The 23,131-nt window shown below is 46.2% G+C and overlaps 1 protein-coding gene across 1 annotated transcript; it reads right to left on the reverse strand.

Moving 5' to 3' along the window:
* Positions 1-2,468: 2,468 nt before the first annotated feature.
* Positions 2,469-16,485, reverse strand: LOC136555077 (L-threonine 3-dehydrogenase, mitochondrial-like). The gene is made up of 10 exons (XM_066547611.1): positions 16,408-16,485; positions 13,873-13,984; positions 11,446-11,647; positions 11,088-11,130; positions 9,905-9,975; positions 9,037-9,186; positions 7,300-7,472; positions 6,275-6,365; positions 5,568-5,837; positions 2,469-5,355 (listed from the first exon to the last, which is right to left on the reverse strand). The coding sequence occupies exons 3-10, from the start codon at positions 11,627-11,629 to the stop codon at positions 5,216-5,218; spliced, it is 1,122 nt and encodes a 373-aa protein (XP_066403708.1). The 5' UTR covers positions 11,630-11,647; positions 13,873-13,984; positions 16,408-16,485; the 3' UTR covers positions 2,469-5,215.
* Between the last annotated feature and the right edge of the window lie 6,646 nt (positions 16,486-23,131).

Here is a 23,131-nt window from a genome sequence, read left to right on the forward strand (position 1 = left end):
TGGGCAGGGACATCTTCCACTATCCAAAGTTGCTCCAAGCCCCGTCCAACCTGGCCTTGGACACTTCCAGGGATCCAGGGGCAGCCACAGCTTCTCTGGGCACCTGGCCAGGGCCTCACCACCCTCACAGCTGAGAATTCCTTCCCAATATCTCATCCATCCCTGCCTTCTGGTAGTGGGAAGCCATTCCCCCTTGTGCTTTCCCTCCATCCCTTGTCCCAAGTCCCTCCCCAGCTCTCCTGGAGTCCCTTTAGGCACAGGAAGGTGCTCTCAGTTCTCTCTGGAGCCTTCTCTTTTCCAAACTGGGATATCAAAGCTCTGCTTGAGGTCAAAAGAAGTATTATCCTGTACGCTAGGTATTTTCTACTCCGGGAGTCCATATGAAATGGGGGGAGAGGGCAAAAGACTGTCTATATTTTTGGTTAAAAAGTTTAAATCCTCTCAAAAGCTAACATTAACCTGTGTGCTGTACCTTCTCAGGAGCTCCAGGAGGCTGCACAAGGACTTTAGGGGCAGGAAAACCTCCTGAACTACTCACAGTTGCAGAAACAAGGGCAGGAAACAACTTTCTTTCCTGGTTGAGCAATGCCTAGTTGAGATTTAGCTTCCATAATGGTGCTGCTGAGGCATAAATGTCTTTTGAATTGCATCTCCACAACTCTATGTGCCAGCTCTGAGCTGCTCTGTGTCATCCCAGTCATCCTGAATTCCCTGGGTTTGTTCCAGGAGCTGCCCCCTCCCTGCCCCTCAGTCCCAGCATGCCACAGGCACTCAGTCCCATGGGGAATTTAGGATCACATACAGTTATGGTATGAAGACAGAAATAGCCTGGAGAGCATTTGTCTGGCCTGAGGCTCCAGGAGAAGGGCAAATGCCAGCTGATGTTCCCTAAAATAGACACAACCTGCCTGCAGCAGGGCAGGAAAGCCACCAGGCCTGGCTGAAACGCAGAGTGTGGGGAGGGGGCTGCAAGGTGGGGATCCCAGCCCCTGGATTTCCCTCCGGATAACCCAGATGCTCTCCTCTCTTCACCTCCTTGGGCTCCACTTCTCTTCCCTGCAGGAATGCAGAGCTCCTGACAAACAGTTGGGAACTTGATTCCAACCTGAGGAGCAGCAGGAGGGGTTTTCCAAAAGCACAGGGGTTAATCCCCCACATCCCTCACATCTTTCCACTGAGGGAAGGAGCTTCCTCCTCTTTCTGCACCTGTCTGATGTCTTAAACAACCAAAAGAAGAAAGCAGCTCCAAGTTTCATCCGACCTGGCCTTGGACACTTCCAGGGATCCAGGGGCAGCCACAGCTTTTCTGAGCAACCTGTGCCAGGGCCTCACCACCCTCACAGCCAAGAATTTCCTCCTAATATCCCATCTAAACCCACTATCTTTCAGTTTAAGGCCATTCCCTGTGTTCTGTCCCTCCATGCTTTGTTCCAAGTCCCTCTCCAGCTCTCCTGGAGCCGCTTTAGGCTCTGGAAGGGGCTCTGAGCTCTCCCTGGATCCTTCTTTTCTCCAGGTGAGCACCCCCAGCTCTCCCAGCCTGGCTCCAGCTGCAGCACCTCTGGAGGCAGCACCATCACCTCTGGCACCTCTAAAAGCCAGGCTGGGCTTGTGTCAAACAGGACTCAACAAGAACCAGACTAAGGATCAAAGAGGAGTAGCTGGGAAGAGCAATACTCTCTGAAGCGCCATGGCCTCCATGGTCAGGAGGAATGTTCTCTTCACCAGAGGTTCCCATTGTCAGGAGGAATGTTCTCTCCACCAGAGGTTCCCATTGTCAGGAGGAATGTTCTCTCCACCAGAGGTTCCCATTATCAGGAGCAATGTTTTCTCCACCAGAGGTTCCCATCGTTGGAAAGCTGAGGTGTGGGAGGAGGGCAAGGCCTCCATTCACCGGCAGGGAGGGTTTATCCATGGATTAAGGAGGCAGGGTGGGGCTGTGGGGGAGTTATGGGTGTCATATCCTCAGCCAAGCTTCTCTTGCTGACCCATCACAGGTTGTGCAACACCTGGAGGCAGGACCTGCTCAGACACAGAAATAGGGACCCAGCAGGGCCTCACCACCCTCACCGCTGAGAATTCCTTCCCAATATCCCATCCATCCCTGCCCTCTGGCAATGGGAGCCATTCCCTGTGTCCTGTCCCTCCATCCCTTGTCCCAAGTCCCTCTCCAGCTCTCCTGGAGCCCCTTTAGGCTCTGAGGCCTTCCTGAATCCTTCCCTTCTCCAGGTGAACACCCCCAGGAGCTTCTCCCAGCCTGGCTCCAGCCCTTGGAGCATCTCCATGGCCTCCTCTGGACTCTCCCCAGTTGCTCCATGTGGATTTTCACTTTACAAATTCTCCCTGTGACTTCATTTACTCCAAGCATCGATGCCACGTTTAACACCCCAGCTGCTGACTCAGCCTGCAGGGCTCTTCCCTCCTGGCTGTGTTACTTTTCCCACCTGCTCCAACCAATGACAAACCCAGGATCCATTTGCAAAGGATTTTATTAAAGTAGGCATCACCCACAACTAACAATAGTTGAAAAAATATTCTTAACAACCTTTTTTTTTTTTTTAATGTTTTTTGTCCTGAATAAGTAATTTAACAGCCACAGTGCTCAAGTGTCATAAGGGAAATCTCTGCCCAGAAGTCAAACTTCCAGCTGGTAGAAAAAGGTAGATATTTTGCACCACATCAAGTTGGTTTAATACAGAAAAAAAAATTGTGACATCATTACACATCATTAATGTGGAAAACATGGGGGGAAAAAATTTATAGATCATTGGCGAGATTGAAAATGAGAATTTCAAACAGGATGCAGACCTTGCAGACACATTTAATAACATTCCCTGATTGTCACCACAGTTTCCTTCAGACCACTCTTTATAGGAACATGGTTTATTTCAGATTTAAAAAAATTAAGTTGCTTAAATGACTGCTCCTAAATGAGGCCAGTAACACCTCGGCAGGAAAAACAAAACTGTTCAAAATGCCATAGGTTTGAATTCCACCTTTGCCATGACACCTGTTCCAAGGCTTTTGTGTAATTCCACCACCAAGGACAGTGTTTCAGAAGAAAGAACATTCCTGTTCCTCACTCTTGCTGACTCCAATGAAACTGGAGCTGGAAATGAGGGTGAGGGGATCAGACCCCAGGACTCTGAGTGATGTAAGGACATGGAGTGAGACCCATCAAAAACTCTTTATTTTACACTTCCCAAAAGTGGAACAGAGGCACTGCGGAGTGGACAAGACACTTCAGCTCCTTTCCAGCCCTTCACCTGCTGGCTCCAGGTCCCTGGGAGATAATCCAGTCTGGATCCCATCCTTTTGGGCAGAGGACAAAGCCCAGCCAGTCTCTCCTCAGAGGGTGGGAAGGGAGGGCCGACTTCACTGCCCATTGAGCCAAAAATTACACTTGAGCTACATGAGAGTTACAAAGTGGCCAAAGTTTAAAAATTTGTCCTTTCAGCAATGTAAACAATATAAAAATGTTTCAGTAACAGCCACGACCCTTGAGCTTAAATACCGCGGAAATTCCTACTTTGCCCACAGATGAAAGGGTAAAATACATACAAAACCAAGAGATACAAGTGTAACAAATGTTGCAAATAACTGGGTTTCACCAAAGAATCTTCATTGGAAGGTTACTTTTGTGAGGAAACATATTCCCTGCAGGAGAACTCCTGCACAAAGAGACAGAAGTCTGATCATGGCAGGGTTACAGAGAACACAACAGACTCACAACCACCAAAGCACCGTCACAAAAAATAGAGCAAACAAGTTGTAAGCAAAAAAACCCAAAACTTGAATGTTTGTTTTTACCTATACACACTACTGGAGTATACAAGATAAAAAAAAAATTTAAGAGGAAAAAAAAAAAGAGAGCTTCCTGTAGGGAATTTCCAGTCATTTTGAAAATGAAAGGTATTTTTCTCTGAAAAAAATAAAAGTCCAAAGCTCCCAGAAGCTGTTTCTCAGCTGGAGTAGCTAACAGCTCAGACTCACATCCATGGAAACTGGCATTTTACCTACAATGGCTTTCCTGTCTCTCCAGTTTGTCATTTCCTGAAGTCTCCTAAGTAGCTTTTGAACTGACACCTCTTCCTCTCACACATCTACTAAAACTCCCTTGTTCATCCCAGAATCTCCTGTGCTTGAAACTCAACAAGCAGAACAGCCCTTAGCTGTAGCTAGAAGATGGTTTCAGCTTCTGGATCCCTCTCTGAAGAATAAAAGGGAATGAGTTACATATAAACAGCATCTACAAACACAGTGCATGTGGAAAATGGGGTGAACAGGAAAGATTTCCAAGGCTGACCCGACTCTACAGTAAGGCTCCATCCTCAGCCTACCTTTAAAATTTGTTCCAGGCAATGTGACACTGTGCAGGGACTCCAAACAACTGGGAGAACCAAAAGTACTGCTAGAAACCCCAGCCAGAGCCTTGCCCTCCCTGAAATCCCACCCAGATTCACATCCATGGAACAGCTCTTCAGATTTCAGCTCTCCCTCCGAGGCTGCACTGAAGGCAGCGGCACTTGCAGAGAACAGGAGAAAGCTTTGCTTGTAAACCCTGTTTTTTTTTTTAAAGCATGATGAGAATTCAAGTCCTATTCCACTTCACATTTATAAATAGCATCATAAGAATGCTACTCTGTATGCCCTAGGTATAGAAAAGTGTATGCTTAGACAGCACTAAAGAGAGATATAAATAGGAGCTATCAAGCAAAGCTTGATTTCAAACTAGAATTGCAACACCCCCCAGCAATTTGGAAACATGAAACAGCTCTTCTGATGTCTCTTTTGTAAGCAAAGAGTAAAAAAAGGTTCTTGCTACAACCTAACATCCTCCACCAGGAAAAAGCAAAACCTATTGTTAGCTTTTTGGGATATGCCTAAAAGTTGGACAATGCTATCCCACGTTGTTTGCCAAGGAAGAGGCAGGAATGATTGGAGAGCCATCAGCCAGGAGTAAGTGCTATTTTGGTGTTTTTCCCTAAGTGTGAAAGTTCAAGAACTCTGTGTTTGCCAGCAGTGCTGTGTTTGGGGGCAGCACCCAGTGCTGTTGTTTATCTAAGGGACATTCCAGCTACAGGACATTTCTGCCCAACTCTGTCACTACTTACAAAAATTAGTAACTGACATGCTCTAAGACTCAGAAAATTAGAAACTAAAATGCAGCCATTTCTTCCTGGTCCTCTGTGGAAATCTGGAAACATCTGAAAGCATTTCAGTTAGCTTGGGCAATCCTAGAGTCAGACCCAAGGTAGCTAAACATGGTGGTCACCAGCTCAGGGAGGTCATAGTCGTGTTTCCAACCCCAGTCCCTGCGGGCGTTGCTGTCGTCGAAGTTCATGGGCCAGCTGTCAGCTGCAGGGGAAAAAAAGAAAAAGAACCAAGAAAGGTGAGGTTTAGGAAAAAATCTCCATGAACTTTGAGATGTTTCATCACTACTAAAGCTGAATTTTGAACCATAAGACTTGAACTGCACAGGAGCAATTTGTCAGTTCCTAAAAAGAAGAGAGACTTTATTTCAGCTCTGGTGATGTTTTTCCTTACCTGCTGCCAGGGAACATACTAACCTATGGCCTGCCTGACTTGATCCACGTTGTAGGTCATCTGGAGCTCAGGGACATACTTCTGCACCTCCTGGGCCAGCTCCTCAGGAGTGAAGCTCATGGCACTGATGTTGTAGGTCCTCATGGTCAGGGCTTCTGCAGGGGCCTCCATGACCTCCAGCGTGGCCTTCAGGCAGTCATCGATGTACATCATGGGCAGCCGGGTGTCCGGCCTCAGGTAACACTTGAATTTGCCAGTCTTTATGGCATCATGGAAAATCTGGACAGCATAATCTGGGAAAGAGAATAATGGATGTGTATGATCTGTGTTGTGCACTTCATGACAGTCAACAAACCTCAGATCAACCCCAAAGTCTCCTGTCTCAAATCTGGCAGCAGGATTGTGAGATATTCAGCATGAAATCACAAAGTGGTTTGGGTTGGAAGGGAGCTTAAAGATCATCAAGTTCCAATCCCCTGCCATGGGAAGGGATGCCACTCACTATCCCAGGGTGCTCCAAGCCCCATTGAACCTGGCCTTGAATATTTACAGGGATGGGGCAGCCACAGCTTCTCTGGGCAACCGCAACACTCTCACAGGGAAGACTTTCTTCCCAATATCCCATCCATCCCTGCTCTCTGGCAGTGGGAAGCCATTCCCCCTTGTCCTGTCACTCCATGTCCTTGTGAAAAGTCCTCCCCAGCCCTCTTGTCATGTACCAGTCACTCACCAGTTGTTCCCCCCCCAGGCTGGGAATCAGCAGAGATAATCCCTGGATACCTGAGGCAGCGGAAGTCCAGGCCATAGCGGTAGTGGTAGTACTGGGGAGGAGGGAGAAACACAGAGTTACACATCAAGAGTTGGTCACACACCCACTCGTTTCACAGGAAAAATCTGACACAGGATGAACCTTCAGCTGTCCCAGGACAGGGCTGAAAGGAATGGAATTATTGAACAATGCCCATTCCCTGCCTGGCAGCTGATCTCCCTGCTTGTCTTTTTCCAGCTCACATCCACATCGGTAAACATGGATCTTTGACATGGGTTGTCATGCTACTCATGTAGGGTCTACAATGTTCAGAAACTGAACATTCCCAAGTTTGTGAGACTTTCCAGGATAATACAGACCTCAGACCTGGAAACTATATAAAAGTATCAGCTTTAAAAATGTTTTTTATAAGTAACTACAAAACCAAAACAGAAGTTGTGCATGTGCAGACTCACAAGCCTTTAGTCTTTTTTTGTAGAGGAGGAGCAAAAAGTCATTATTGTGTATCTGCTGTCACAAGGCTTTGTGCACTGTCCTTTCTGCTGTGCCATTCACACTGGCACAGAGGCCAAAGCCATAAAAAACAAGGAAAGAAATGACACTCAAAGTCAGCTGTTTGCCAGCTTCCCTGTTTTTTGCTTTTCCCAACAGAACTCAAAAGATATTTGACTTTCAGAGCTGCCTCAGACTATTGCTGAGTAGTAAAGGCTGAATTAAGGAAAAATGGGGGAAAGAATGAGTGGGGAATCTTACAAAAGCAATGAGGTTCCAATCATAGAATCATGGAATAGCTTGGGTTGGAAGAGACCTTAAAGAACATTCCAACCCCTGCCAAGGACAGGGACACTTCCACCATCCCAGGCTGCTCTGAGCTCTGTCCAACCTGGTATTGCCATGGATGGGGCAGCCACAGCTTCTTTGAGAAACCTGTTTCAGTGAAGTTCTCCCAGACCTTTTAGGAAATGAATAAAATAAAAAATTCTCACTTCTCCCATGAGCTCAGCATGGACTTTGGAGACTCCATAGATTGTCCTTGGTCTCTGAATGCAGAGATCAGGAGTTGGATCTCGAGGAGAGGTGGGTCCAAAGGCTCCAATGGTGCTTGGAACAAAGAGCCTCAAATTATGCTCAGCTGCAATATCCAGAACATTGTGTAAACCTGGGAAAAAAAAACACAAAACAATAGGATTTATCAGAATATTTCTGCTTTCTCAAGCCACTGTGGGAATTATATAATATTCTCATCTGGAAGGCACCCATCAAGATCATCCAGTCCAACTCCTGGCCCTGCACAGATATCCCAACAATCCCACCCTGGGAGCATTATCCAAACACTCCTGGAGCTCTGACAGCCTTGGGAATGTCACCATTCACTGGAGAGTGTTATAGGAGCCTCCTTGAGCTAGGTTTCATAAGCTCTTGGAGGTCTATAACACACCTAAGATCACACAGCTACCCTGAGAGGCATAAAAATCAGCAGGATGGCTTCTGTTGCAGTGTTGGAAAGAAAAAGGTTTAATAAAAGGCAAAATAAGAAACAGAGAAAAACCGAGCCAAGTGCAAGAGGTTCTCGCTCCTGGTAAAACACCTCACAAAAGTGATTAGTTTCTTTGTTCTCTTCTTTTTCTAATAAATTGCCCAAGCAGGACTTTTTGGCTTCTGTCCAGTTAGCTACCCTTAAGTTTGAGGTGAAGTCCTTAAGGTCCTATGAAGTATCTTTTTCACCTAATTGAAGACAGAAACTATGGTGGTGTTCACAGGGGTCCCAGGACAAGAGAAAAGAATGCTGACTCCATGTTTCAGAAGGCTGATTTATTATTTTATGGTATATATATTTATATTATATTTAAATTATATATTAAAACTATACTAAAATAATAGAAGAAAGGGTTTCATCAGAAGGCAGGAAAGGAAAAGAAAAGGGAAAGGGAAAGGAAAAGGAAAAGGAAAAGGAAAAGGAAAAGGAAAAAAGGAAAGGGAAAGGAAAAGGGAAAGGAAAAGGGAAAGGAAAAGGGAAAGGAAAAGGGAAAGGAAAAAGGAAAAGGGGAAAAGGAAAAGGGGAAAAGGAAAAGGGGAAAAGGAAAAGGGGAAAAGGAAAAGGGGAAAAGGAAAAGGGGAAAAGGAAAAGGGGAAAAGGAAAAGGGGAAAAGGAAAAGGGGAAAAGGAAAAGGGGAAAAGGAAAAGGGGAAAAGGAAAAGGGGAAAAGGAAAGGGGAAAAGGAAAAGGGGAAAAGGAAAAGGGGAAAAGGAAAAGGGGAAAAGGAAAAGGGGAAAAGGAAAAGGGGAAAAGGAAAAGGGGAAAAGGAAAAGGGGAAAAGGAAAAGGGGAAAAGGAAAGGATGATAATAAAATCTTGTGACTGACCAGACAGTCTGAGACAGCTGGACTGTGATTGGCTATTAATTAGAAACAACCACATGAGACCAATCACAGATCCACCTGTTGCATTCCTCAGCAGCAGATAATTCTTATTTACATTTTGTTCCTGAGGCCTCTCAGCTTCTCAGGAGAAAAATCCCGGCAAAGGGATTTTTCAGGAAATATCATGGCTACAAGAAACTTCTGGCCTTCTTTCCTTTTTGAGGGGACAAAAGACACTTTTGTGTCTCTGTCAACAGGGAGCACATTCCTACAGGGGAGCTGTTCCAATGCCCCACACCCTCTGGGGAAGAACCTTTCCAAACCTGCCCTGACACAGCTTTAAGCACTCAAAGGCAGCACTCACCAGTGATGTTGACAGCCCTGGCCAAGGGCACGTTGGCCTCTCCCACGGCGCTGAGCAGGGCGCTGTAGTGGAAGAGCCACGTGATGCGATTGTTCACCACGATCTCCCGCAGGTTCTTGTAGTCCAAGATATCTGCGAAGATGAAAGGACCTGGAGGAGGCGGAAGCAGTGGGAAATTGGATGTCAGGAATGGATGGAAGGAAGGTCCTACATGAAGCTCAGGCTGCTGTTTCTACCACCTAAATACATCACTAAACATCGAGGTTGAGGAAAAGTTTTCGTAAGTTTCCAGTGAAAATTAAAGAGTCTTAAATCCTACTCTATATCCACCTCATTATAAAAATTCCCTGAGCATGTAAAAACAAAGCACAAGTTTCATTTCCAACCTCCTCCCTCTGAAAGAATAAAAGCATCTCTTTTTCAGCAGGAGCACAAGGTGTCTTAAATCCTACTCTATATCCACTTCATAGGAAAAATTCCCTGAGCATGTAAAAACAAAGCACAAGTTTCATTTCCAACCTCCTCCCTCCAAAAGAATAAAAGCACCTCTTTTTCAGCAGGAGCACAAGGTGCCTCAAATAGTTATTCAAGTCGTAAAAGTGGCACTTTTTTTCACTGCAAAGAGAAATATTTTCTTAAATATTTCTCTTTGAAGTGAAAAAATGCAAAGAGAAATATTTAGGAAAAGGGAATAAGAGAAGAAACCAACATCTTGGCAAGATTTGAAAGCAGGGAGGCATTATACAGAAGGTTTCAACAGCAGCTTGTCAGTGTAATCCACTTATCACTTTGGTAATTAGTTTATGAACATCTGAGGTAAAGTCAAGGTTTTTTGTTTTTTTTTCCATGTGCTTCCCCAGTCACTTACCACTATAAAAAACATTATCTGCAGGCTTTCTAATGTCAGACAAGATCACATTGTTCTTTCCAAAACGTTTCCTGTGTAAAAACACCCACAGGGAACAGTGAGTCCACAGCTTTTTGAGATAATCCATCAGTTGTTATTTTGTTTTGCAGGAGTGATAGCAGAGGAACAGTATTTCCACAATAAAATCAGTTACTGCACTAAACAAAAAACACCCCAACAATCCTTTAAATACCAACCCAGCATCTTGAAAAATGATCAAATACATCTAGTAGCAGTCAAGCTCTGCATAAGGATAGAGAAATTTCTTAGGAAGTGAAAATATGTTGGGAAAAGAGAGACTTTCCTACACTTTTCTTACTGAAAATTTTACCCAGGGAAAATTTACTCCCCTGCAGACAACAAAAAGCCACTGGGATTGTTGTAACTGCAATTACTTTTATATCAACTAAGCAAACAGAAGAAAGAAATTGTGACCTTGTGCTAATCAACACAAGGCTGTTGGAGAGAGCAGATCTGGGGGCATTGGAGCACATTCTGGCCTCCCATTATTTGGGTAATTTTAAAATATATCATAGAAATGGTAGAAAATGTTCAAACTGCTACAGTGTTGAGTGCAGTGAGTCTGTTCACTTTTAGTCTTGGTCTAGATTCCCTCCAGCAAAGACTGTGAGCAAATGATAAACTGGAGCTGAGCTGGATATGGACAAGGACATGGATCAGGGAGAGCTCTTGGAGCATTTCACACTTCTTGAAAAGATGTCATAAAAAAAGGAGGTAACTGTGCTTGAGGTGGGGAAAAGGAGAAGGAAAAAGAAGGAAAAATCTGAGGATTCAGACTCTGAATACTCCCATTTAACTGGAAGCAAACAACTCAGCAGACAGTCCCTCAGACAAAATCTTGCTATTTTGGGAATTGTGACCAATGGACACACAGAAAATACATCAGAAGCCCACAGCAAGCACTGGAGGGACAAATAAAATGATGGTGAAAATTTAATTATAGAATCATTAAGAATCATTAAGGAAAAGACCTTTAAGGTCATCAAGTCCAGCCATTAACGTTATTTACAAAGCCAAGAGACAAAAACAGCATTTGAAAAATAGGATTTCTTTTATAAACAACTCTCCAGACAACTATTGCTGGAATTCCTCACTCACAGCAAGCCAGGGAATGGTGACCCACCTCAGCAGCTTTGCAAGTCCCACCCCGAGCTGGCCAAGACCACCTAAGAGACAAAAATCAGAGGAAAATGGGGGGGTCACAATGCAGAATTCCATTATTATCTGTTTCACATCAAGAATTAGTATGATTTTCTCAGTGAGTCAGGAAGCTTTTACATTTTTTTCTCAAGGAACTGGTTTTAGAGGAGTTCTGGAATTAAAATAGGAAAGTTCACACAGGACTCTGATGGCAAAGATCACCCCAATTCCAGGATGTTTGGGGTATTTTTGCTTCCAGAACTGTGCCCTTTGGGGAGGGAGGAGAGCAGTGGGAAAGCTCAGCTGAGAAGCAGGAACCCAGCTGTGCCAGGAGTGCTGACCTGTGATTAGCACCCGGGGATGATCCGACTCGGAGAATGTCACCGAGTGGAAGCTGGCGTCGGAGGCCACCTGGCGTGGGGACACCCCAATGGCCCTGATGGGCACCAGGGACACCCCACAGCCACAGCCAGAGCTCTGCAGCAGCTGGCTGGCAGCTCTGCCCAGGTTCCTGACGATTGGCATCTTCCCCTTTCAGGTGTGCTGTGAAGGAGAGAGACAAAAGATGAGTCACGAGTGATTCAACCCCATTAAACGGCTTTTAAAACTCTGCTAAAAGAGAAAACTCTGCAGGGATCCAGAGGAATTTGATGCCATCCCAGGGCTGGGGGATTGTGCCAAGCAGGGGCTGAAAGCAGCCTGGGATGTAACATGAGCAGAGGTAATGTATTCCCTGGAGTGAGCTCAGGAAAATATCCACAGTCCAGAAAAATGGAAGAACCCTGAAAAGCTTTAACTTTTTTAAAATTTTTTTAAAACTTCACTTGGAAGTGTGATTTTAAGGATAAATACAGAATAGAACAAAGCTGCTGTGATGCCACGTTTGGAGTGAAAGTTTTGCAAGCTGCTGTGTGTAAGCAAAACTCCTCAGGATTGCATCAGCTAGAGCAGCTGAGCCAAGGAGGCAGCAGGAAATATCTTGGGAAAAAAGGGACATTTACTCTGATTTAACACTCAGATGGACAGTACCTGGAAAGCAAACAGAGGAGTGGCAGGGCTTAGCCAGGCCTCGGGAAAATGTCCTAATTATTGCACATAATTATAATTTACTCTGTGCTGCATTCAAGTTTGGGTTCTAGCTCTCCAAATCTTTCATATTGCAGAAGGAAATGCAAAGTACCCCAAATAAATGACACCTGCAGCCACAACTGGTCGTTTCTGTGGTGCAAATTTAATTCTCTCAAATAAAATCCTCAAGGCACAGCCAGTCATTTTTTCCTTATCCCCTCTGAGCAATTTTGAAGTATTTCCCAATATCTAGAATATGCAAATTCCCAGATGAAAGCATATTTCAAACTTGCCTGATGGGGTTACCCTGTCAAATCTTTTCTTGGGGCATATATTCTAAAAAGGAGAGTCAGGTAGATGGAAGCTCTCCACAAGAAACTGCAGCAGTTCATTGCTGCAGATGAATTTTAGTTGCAGAGAAAAGCAAACAAGTGATTAATGTGGGTGTTCCTTTCACTTCTCAGTCCCCTGACAGAGAATGTTCTGGTACTTGAGGGAGTTCTGCTATTTAAGTACAGATTTACTAAATATTGTCTAGTAAGACAGCACCATAAAATTGCATTATTAAAAAAATACATTTAAACTGATCAAAAAGACTTGGTCTGAGATGCCCAGAGAGGTGATGGGAATGCCCATCCTTGGAAATATCCAAATTCCATCTGGACACAGACCCAGGCACCAGCTCTCATGATAATCCTTTCCTATTTCAGCATTGAAGAATAAAATCTTACAGCACTGAGTGAGACTCACTGGTCTGTGTGACAAAAAATTTCCACTCCAAGTACCTGAAAAAGCATTTTGAGCTTTGCAAAGTACAAAAAAAAAATTGGCTGTGACTAAAATTTGTTTCCCAGTGACTGGACTGGTTTTTGCAAACATATTTAGAGTGAAACCACAAAGGCTTAGGGTAGAATTTACTCCCAGGTCTGAGTCAGAACAGTACATGCATTTTATACCAGGAACTGAAACAGCCAGGCAGCAGAGCTGCTGCAAAAACCTCCACTGATTGCATTTATTTCTATTTCAAATACAAAGGGGAAAAAACAGGTGTGACTGGCTACTAAAGTTGCCATAAATGCACAGATATATAAAGAAATCAATATCATGCCTTAAAAACACTTCCCCAAATAGCTGAAGTCAGCCCAACACAGTGATTAACTTGCAAAAGCAACTCATACAGGAAAGCCCATTCTCCTGGATCCAAATTTTTCACCTTAATTATCTTCCAGGAGTTATTAACAGCTCTGAACACATACAAAAAAATTAATTTAACTGATGTAAAATAACTTATATTTTTATAGGCTTCCCTTTTTACTATCCCAAAGGGGAATACTTTCTGTTCCCTTGGGAACTGAAGAGGAAAAAATTACCTATATAATATATAGATATAATTAACAGTGGAAGGTGTCCTTGCCCATGAAACAGGATGAGCTTTAAGATCCCTTCCAACCCAAACCATTCCATGATTCCACAATATATTTTCAAACACCCTCACACATCCCCTTCTGAATAGTTTCTCAGTCCCTGATCTCATTTATCAACTCAAACTGATATTAGAAAGTATTAGCAAAATGAGGAAGTTTTATTCTGAAACATTAAAGTTATTTCCCCCATCCCAGTAATTTAAACCAATAACCAAAGCTAATTTCAAGGATTAGGCAATGGAATTGCAGCTGGAATTTTCCCTCTCCTGTACTCACCTGGGCCTCAGCTGGTGATAAGGCAGAAGCAGAGCAGAGAAGGCAATTTATAGGACACTGCCTCTTTGGAAAGCCAATCAAAACCTGGCAGAGAGTAGGAGTTGTCCCACACCTTAAGGAAAAAAAGAAAAAAAAAAAAAGCGTGTGAGAGCAGCAGCAGCAGCCAGGGATTTCACTGTTCTCTCCTGCTTGATTTTGAAATGCCTGGAAGTTTGGAAGAGGCAGGGAAAGGGCTCTGAAGGTGCACAAGCAGCTCCTCCAAGTCCCAGAACCAGCCAGCCTCGGGTCATGGCTGAAGGACAGAGTTTAAATTAATTAGTGGCAGTGCAAAAAGATTAGTAGAAAGCAAACACGTGTTCCAATGAACAATAATCAGCCTGGGATAGCAGGAAATTTCTGGGGTTTGCAAGAAGATTAAAGCACTGGGAGAGGGAAAAGAGGGAATAAAGAAAAAAAAAAAGAGAGAGACACATTCATAAAATGACATTTAGTGAGTGAACTGCCAGTTGCTGATCCTCTGCGAGGTTTCCAAGGTGTTACATAAGCAGCAACACCTGTTGCTCACATAAAAGTCAAAAATGTTTATGGAAACCAGCAGCTCTTGTGAATTAGTTATTAATAGAATGTCACAGTGACAAGAAAGATAGGAAAGTCATGGGCTTTGTCTGGAAAGTGCCACTGCAAGCTTCAAAGAAAATGGGAGAGAGGGAGGAAAGAGAGGTCAAACCAAACCCCAGAGGTCCCACAGGATTTCTGGGGCTGCACAGCTGCTGGGATGCCACAGGACGCCCCTCCAGGGAGCTAAACCAAAGAATCCAGAACTTTCTTCTTTCAAAGAAAATCAAGGGACTCTGCAGGGCACAGGATCTCGCAGATTCCCAGCCACATCCTTGGGAACATGGTCCACACCAACTCACTGAGCCCCAAGTTCTCAACTCCCAACTGGCTCCAAACCCCACAGCTTCTGCTTCGGATCTGCGGATTTGCTTATGCATTGGGAACCTCCTCTAATTTTTCCCAACTGTATCAAGAGCTTGAGGAGTGAGACAGCACCTTCCTTGGGCATCCAGAAGATGAAGCACAAGCCACTCTGCTCACAGGAGAGCCTCTATGGTGCTCAAGTGCTGCTGAGTGGAAACTCCATCAGATCCCTGCATTTGGGAGCACTCAAGCTGCAACAAGTAAGGGATAATCTCAGCTCAACCCCAGCCACTGCTGCCTGGATAGCTGGACCCAAATGCATCTCACATTCCCTGCTGGCAATTCCTCTGCTTCCGAGACCCCTCAAGCTGGGACGCTGCGTCCCTACCGGTGTCCCCTGGCAGGGGAGATGTGCCAGGGTGTCCAGGCTGGAGCTGTTCCCTCTGGCAGGGAGCTGCTGGCCAAGCTCAGATGGAATAACCTTGACACACACGCCCGGCTGCTGTCCCAGGGGTGACGCACGGCCGGGGATGAGGCCGAGCCCCTCTCCAAGAGGAGACGTCAGCCCGAGGCTGTGAGGGACCTGCTGGGAACCTGACCTCAGTCACCAAAAATAAACAAAAGGAAAAAGAAAAAAAAAAAGGGAGATTACGCAGCTGCTGAACAGCGTGAAACATGAAACTCCTGGAAGAGGTAAGGAAGACTGGTCCAGAATGTTCAGTGTAACCCGGGCAAAGTGGGCAGCAGGGGAGGGGGGGGATTCTGCCCCTCTCAGGTGAGATCCCACCTGCAGAGCTGGGGCCAACAGCAGAAGGATGTGGAGCTGCTGGAGAGAGTCCAGAGGAATCCACAGAGATGCTCCAAGGGCTGGAGCCCCTCTGCTCTGGAGCCGGGCTGGGAAAGCTGGGGGTGTTCACCTGGAGAAGAGAAGGATCCAGGGAGAGCTCAGAGCCCCTTCCAGGGCCTAAAGGGGCTCCAGGAGAGCTGGAGAGGGACTTGGGACGAGGCACGGAGGGACAGGACAAGGGGTAGCAGCTTTAAACATAAAAAACTAGATTTAGATGGGCTACTGGGAAGGAATTCTTGGCTGTGAGCATGGAGAGGAGCTGGCACAGCTTACAGAGAAGCTGTAGCTGCCCCTGGACCCCTGGAAGTGTCCAAGGCCAGGCTGGACGGGACTTGGAGCAGCCTGGGATTGTGGAAGGTGTCCCTGCTCACAGCACGGGTTGGAACAGGAGGATCTTTAAAGTCCCTTCCACCCCAACCATTCCCCGATTCCCTGGCGCTACACCCGGCACAGCCCCCGCTGATGAAACCACGGAGCCGGGGCGGGTGACGGGCACGAACAAAACCCGCCCGCCCGCAGCGAGTGTGCGGTGAGGCACCAAAGCGCCACGAGCGCCAAACCCGGTCCCGAAGAACCCCGGTCCCGAAGTGTCCCCAGAGTGTCCCCAAAGGAGGGGACAGCGCGGTGCCGGGGCGAGCCGAGCCGCCCCGCCCCCACCCCATTCATTCTGTCGTGCCGGGAGCGGGGCGGTCCCGCCATCCCAAATCCCCCAAAGCCCCGCAGCCCCCGGTCCGGTCCGGTCCGGTCCGGTCCATGCCCGCGCTCACCCCGCTCCTGCCGCGCTCCCGCCGCTGCCGCCGCCCCGTTCCCTCAGCCGGGGCCGCTCGCGCCGGGGCCGGGGCCTGACGTCAGCCGGCGGCCGCCCAGGGGATTGGGCGGTGACGTCACACGGGCGTGATGTCACGCACCGTGAGGGGCGGTGGTGCCGGGCGGGGCGCGGCGGCCCCACAGGAGCTGAGGGCGGGCGGTGCCCGGCCACGGGGACAAGGGACATTACAGTTCATCCCATCCCCTGCCGTGAGCAGGGACACCTTCCACCATCCCTGGTTGCTCCGAGCCCTGTCCAGCCTGGCCTGGAACACTGCAAGCGATGGGGCAGCCACAGCTTCTCTGGGCACCCAGTGCCAGGGCCTCCCCAGCCTCACAGGGAACGATTCCTTCCCAGTATCTCATATAACCCTGCCCTCTGGCAGTGGGAAACGTTCCCCCTCTTCCTGCCACTCCATGGTCTTGTCCCAAGTCCCTCTTCATCTCTCCTGTTGGTCAGCACTCACCGGCTGAGCCGCCGTACAACACAGGCTGGTCACAGATTCCCAAATCCCAGAATTTCTAATTCCCACAGTCCCAGGATGGGTCAGGTTGGAAAGGACCAATGGAGGCCATCTGGTCCCATCTCCCTGCTCAGCAAGGGTCATGCCAGAGCACAGGGTTATGTCTGTGAAAAACGCCAATCATTTGTTTTTAAAATTTTAAAAGTTTAATAGTAATAAAATGGTTATAAAAATAGTAATATGATTAGAGTAATAATAATTTGGACAATTTGAATTAAGACAATATGAGACAATAGCGACAAAGAGTTATGGATGTCCGGGTACCTTTTTCTGGGCAGCAGGAGCCTGAAAAAGGACACACATTAACAAAGGATTAAGCTTTAAAAGCAACAGCCTGTTGCATATTCATACACCTCCTACATGATGCATAAATTCCATTCAAACACAGGATTCTGTCTGGTCATCCTCAACTTCTTCCTCTGAATCCTGACAGCGCCTTCAAGTGGGAAGAAGTTCGTTTCTTCTGATAAGAGGGCAATAAATTCTTTTTCTCTGAAAGATTTAGGTGTCCTGTGGCTGCTGTCTCAGTGAGTCCTTTCTTTAAAAAAGTATCCTACATAGCATAGTTTTTATTTTAACATTTTTTATAACCTAAAACTGTATTTAACACAGTATTTAAGAGAATTAATCCAGCATTACTTTCTAACACAACACATATAATATTCATTTTAATATTTGCGAAAAGCCAATCATAAAATACATGCATTTTTCACAATGTCCAGGCAATTCTGGAATATCCCCAGTGAGGAGACTCCACTCCCTCTCTGGACAATCTGTTCAGTGCTTGGTCATTGCACAGAAAAATTCTCCCTCCTGTCCAGGTGGAACTTGCTGGGATCAGTCCCTGCCCGTTCCTCTGGTGCCATTGCTGGGCCCTGGAGCAGAGCCTGGGCCCTGCTCTGACCCTCCCTGCACACAGGGACACCCAGGGCTGAGGGCCCCTCTCAGCTGTGTCTCCTCTCCAGGCTGAACAGTCTTTTCTTTCTCTCCCTCAGCCTTTCCTCCTCAGGAAGATGCTCCCATCATCATATTTCCATCACACCGGTGTCACTGTCATATTTTCTGAAAAATCCCTTCACCAGGATCTTTTCTCCTGGGAAGCTGAGAAGCTTCAGAGAAAAAGGAAAAAAAAATATTATCTCATTTTTCTCTCCTGTGTTTTGTTGCTTTGGAATGTGGTCTGGAGATTGTTTATCCAACAGGTGGCTGTTTGATCTGTTTCATGTGAATTGTTTTTATTTAATGACCAATCACCATCCAGCTGTGTCAGGACTCTGAGGAGTCAGTCATGAGTTTTGCATTAGTATCTTGTTAAGCCTTTTGTAAGTATCCTTTCTCTATTCTTTAGTATAGTTTTAGTATAGAAATAATATAATATAATATAATATAATATAATATAATATAATATAATATAATATAATATAATATAATATAATATAATATAATAATAAATTAGCCTTCTAAGAACATAGAGTCAGATTCTCAATTCCTCCTTCATCCCGGGGACCCAGCAAATACCACACACCAATGCAATTGTCTCTCCTAGGCTGTACTTGCTAGCTGTACTACTAGCTCCTTGACTGCCCAGACATCAGAGAGGGAAATGATAGTACCCAAATGATCTTTTTGTTACTAAAAATAACCTCTACATTTCAAATTTCCATCCAAAGATGCTGCCTTCGCATCCTTCCGGTGGCTGTTCTACATGAACAGCTGCTAAAACTCACTCTCCCTTGCTTAAACTCTGCTTTTTAGTGTTCCTGCTCTTACAGTGGCTGGGCAGGACCTGTTAGGTTTTACACTGCTTCCTAGAAGTTCAATAAAAGGAGGTATTTCCCCCTTTGCCATCAAGGTCAGTGCCTCATGTGGATGGCCAAGCCCTAAACACCTTCAGCCCAGCAGAATGAGCCACCTGGTTGATCTTAGGGCTGAAACCACCACTTGCTCAGCCAAGAGGTTTTTTTGTTGTGACAAGGACTGTGAGAATCATCGTGTTTGTGCTCTCTGCAAAGCTGAGTTGTGGCACCGTGCCCCAAAACTGGAGATCCACCCTCCTATCAGCACCCACACTCACAGCTGCTCATCGAACTCCTGGGCAGCTTTTATCGTATCACAGGACAGAGCCTGCTGGCTGATTGTGTGCAGGAGATGGGCGGAGCTGTTCTCAGAAGAAAACTCATCCTATCAATGCTTTTTTTAAAGTAGGAGGCCATGAAGAGAATAAAGTTGGTGTAGCTGCATGTCCACAGCAAGGAGCCCCCTGGGGTGAGGCTGACACCCAGATTCTTCTGGACTCCACAAGGGAAAACTTAAATAGCCTTAGAAAGGGAAAATTCTCTTGATATCAGGTATATTGAACTGGAATAGGATAGTATTTCCCTCCATTGGATACATTTCTTTTTATGCTGCTTGACAACTCTCTAGAGGGCAAGAGTGCTGGAAAGAGCACATTCTTCTTGAATGAAGAGAAGCTGAATGTCTGCTGGGTTATGAACCCACTTTCAGCATTTTTTGGATCTCAAACACAGCAATGTGCCCTGTGAGGTGACAAATGCAGTCCCACATTTTACCATGTCCTTCAGAGTTATTTCTGCTCAGGTTTTGGAACTGTGCTTCTTGCTTGCAAATTCTACCTTTTCATTTTTCCTTTCTGGGGAATTATTCTTCATTTGAAATCCCTGCAGCTCCAGCTGGCAGCCTGATAGGAAAGCTGTGACTTCCCCATCCCTGGAAGTGTCCAAGGCTGGGCTGGATGGGGCTTGGAGCAACCTAGGGTAGTGGAAGTTGTCGCTGCCCATGGCAGGGGGTTGGAACTGGATGGGCTTTAATGTCCCTTCCATCCCAAGACTGTATGGAGGCAGGAAGGACAAAGTTGCAAATTTCCCAGCAAAGAATCCTTCTAAAGAGGGGCCTTACTTGGTCCAAACTGCAGAAATCCAGAAACATGTTCTGGTTTGGTGGAGTCCAGGCACTGCCTGATTTCTTAAATATCCAGTAAAGCTGCATGGAGCAGGAAGTTCTTAAGGGAGTCCTTAATGAGCAGCCAGGAGGGATTAAAGGGCCTGGAGGAGTTTGTGCAAAGTATTTGGAGTTAAATCTGATCCCACGTCACACTTTCTAAATCTCCAAGCGGCATCCTGGTGTGATGTGGTTTTGCAGCCTTGGAAGCAGGGCTGGATATGGGAATCCCACTCCTAAATCAAGGATAGGACCATAGAATTTTGGGGTTATTAGAGTTGGAAGGGACCTTGAGGGCCATGCAGATTCTCCTGCTGTTTCTGGCTGAGGGAGAGGGTGACTTTTGACAGCACAGGGGAGGCTTGGGCGTCTCTGCCCTTCTCAGGAGAGCCCTGGAGGCTGTGGGGCAGTGGAATGTCCTCTGAAGGACAAAGTGACAAACTGCTGGCAAGCAGAATTCCATGTTTGATGGATCAGTGATTCGATCTCTCCGTTTGATCCAGCATCTCTTCAGACAGAAGCTGATCAAATCCTCCTTTCCCTGAGCTGATCCTGACAAGTCTTCTCATTCCCAGCAGCACTTGTACAAAGAGCTTCCAGATCCTTCTCCTCTGGATTCCTTCTGCTGAGCTGTACCTCCAGCAAACAACATTATTACTTTTTACCCCCCCTTATTCCAAACACATCTCTATTTCATAACTGCAAACATTAACTCCCTGAGCAATCTTGAAGAACAAAGGCTTTGAGATAAGATTATCTTGCCACAGAGGTGTTTATAAGCCTTTTTCCCTCCCCTCATTCCCTCCTGCTTATGAATTCCACCCCTTGGCAGGCAGGTTGGGATTGTTATGTAACAGCTTAGCTACATGTAATTAGAGGGCACAAAATTATAGATGGAGCGGGATATTATCCAGTGTGGATGGCACAAGCTTACCTGAGTTTCTAAAGAACATGGGTGAGTTTGTGGAGGAGAAAAACATTAATGATGAGTGACTGTAAATCCCCTGGATGTGCAGCAACAGTGCCTGGTTCAGAAAGTCCTTCAGCTGTAGATCCCAGAGTCTGTGAGAGCACTGTGGGGGAAAAGCTGCTGCTGGAAACAAAGGAGCAGGATTAGGAGGCTCTTGCCTTGATTTGCTGGGGTTGCTTTTATGTTCTGAGTTGGGTTCCCTGAGTGATGAGCAATTCCTGCCTCAGCACAGCAAGGAGCAGAGGAGCTCAGCAAACCAACCACTCTATGAAAATGCTGTTTTTCAAGGCCATTTATTATGAGCAGGGCATTGAGCCATGAGGGAGCCAAGTGCAGTAATTATATTTGTGAATTACGGGTCATTTCTCTTTGCTGGACCCACTTGATATTCACACAAAGGAGTAATTTTTATGTGGTGTTCAGCTTATCAGCCTCTATTTTAAAGACTACTTGTGCTAGAATCATGTTTACCCTCCCTCTGAGCAGTACTTTGTATTTGAAGGTGCTGCTGAAAGTAAACCAACCTCCTCCTTTGACGTGGAGCTCTCATTTAAACACATTTTTTTGAAACACTGCCTATCTTTTCTGAAGTCTGTTGAATTTCACAGTGTTCTGCAGATAATGATATTTCCATCTTGCCTAATTTCTGCCCATAAACAGGTCTTTAACTGTTCACATTGGGGAAGACAGGAGCTAAACACCTTTCAGCTTTTGCTTTTTCCTCTGTGTAAAAAGGTAAATATCCAATACTTTATTTATTCCTGAAGGGATATCTTCCCTGTCTCTGTCTGCAGGGAGGGCTCAGAGCAGGGATCAGGCTCTGCTCTGGGTGGGGCAGCAATAGGATAAAAGGAATGGGCAGGAACTGATGCCTAGAAGTTCCACCTGGAGGTGGAGGAAGAACTTTTTCCCTGTGCAGTGGCCAAGCCCTGAACAGATTGTCCAGAGAGGGAGTGGAATCTCCTCACTGGAGATATTCCAGAATGATCTGGACACAACCCTGTGCTCTGGGATGGCCCTGCTGGAGCAGGGATGTAGCACCGGATGACGTCCAGATGTCTTTTCCAACCTGACCCAGCTTGAGATTCTGGGATGAGCTGCAGTCCTGACCAGAAACAAGGATGCTGCACAACAGCTCTTGAGCACATGGACTGAACCAGACACGGGAAGCAGAGTGAACAGCTGGAGGTTTCCTGCAGGAACTGCTTCCAGATCACACAGAAAAGGTGGAAGCAGATAATTCCTGGACCAGATCCCCCACTTGGGTGAACCTAGAGAGCCCCATGGAGCTGTGGCCACTTGAGAAGGGCAGGGATCCACCACAGTTCTTAGAATCATGGAATGGTTTAGGTGGGAAGGGACATTAAAGCTCATCTTGTTCCACCCCTTCCACAGGCTGGGACACCTTCCACTCTACCAGGTTGCTCCAAGCCCTGTCAACCTGGCCTTGGACACTGCCAGGGATCCAGGGGCAGCCACAGCTTCTCTGGGCACCCTGTGCCAGGGCCTCCCCACCCTCTCAGGGAACAATTCTGTCCATTTATCTCACCTAAATTTCTCCTCCATTACTCCTTGTCTTATCACTACAGTTCCTGAAGGAGAACCCCTTCTCCAGCTTCCCCATTGCAAGGGTGGCCTATAAATCTATACCAGCTCTTTTTTCCTATGGTTTTTCCATAGGAAAAAAAAAAACAAAACAAGCTTTTTCCACAAGCTTTTGCTGCTGCCCAGAGATAGATTAGTAAGGAAATGGAATTTTGCCTGGATTTTGTGTGGCTCTCTGTCCCTCAGACCCAAGCAAAGTTTCAGTTCCTGAAAGGATCTCCTGCCGTGTCCCACACGTGCCACAGCAGCCACAAAGAGACACCAGGGAGGGACACTGAGCTGGGCCATGGTGACAGCTCAGCCACACAGGATGTGAAAAGAAGGAACATCTTCTCCCTGTGGTGCTGAACTGCTTTGACCCTGACACTTGTCATGCCCAGCAGATGTGACACGGGCTGTGCCCAGGCACAGGGAGGTGTCACATCGTGTTGGCAGCCCAGGACAACCTCACACTGATCACAGTCAGGGCTCATCTTCCCTCTGTGAGTGAAAGCATCGCTTTTGCACCCAAACATGTGTCACACTGCATTGCTGCCTGCTTGGAGAAGGAATAAAGGGAAGATTTTATTTAGAAGTCATTCTCTTTAATTGAAAGAACACACTTGATGATCTTTGTTTCAATTAGAT

Source organism: Molothrus aeneus, chromosome 3 (assembly GCF_037042795.1).
Source record: "Molothrus aeneus isolate 106 chromosome 3, BPBGC_Maene_1.0, whole genome shotgun sequence".
Classification (NCBI taxonomy): Eukaryota; Metazoa; Chordata; class Aves; order Passeriformes; family Icteridae; genus Molothrus; species Molothrus aeneus.

Coding starts and splice junctions, on each gene's coding strand:
- LOC136555077 (XM_066547611.1), bottom strand. CDS start 11,629: ATGCCAATCGTCAGGAACCTGGGCAGAGCTGCCAGCCAGCTGCTGCAG. Junction 11,131..11,445: donor TCCCCGGGTGCTAATCACAG/GTCAGCACTCCT, acceptor TTTGTCTCTTAG/GTGGTCTTGGCCAGCTCGGG. Junction 5,838..6,274: donor GCCTGGGGGGGGAACAACTG/GTGAGTGACTGG, acceptor TCTCTTTCCCAG/ATTATGCTGTCCAGATTTTC.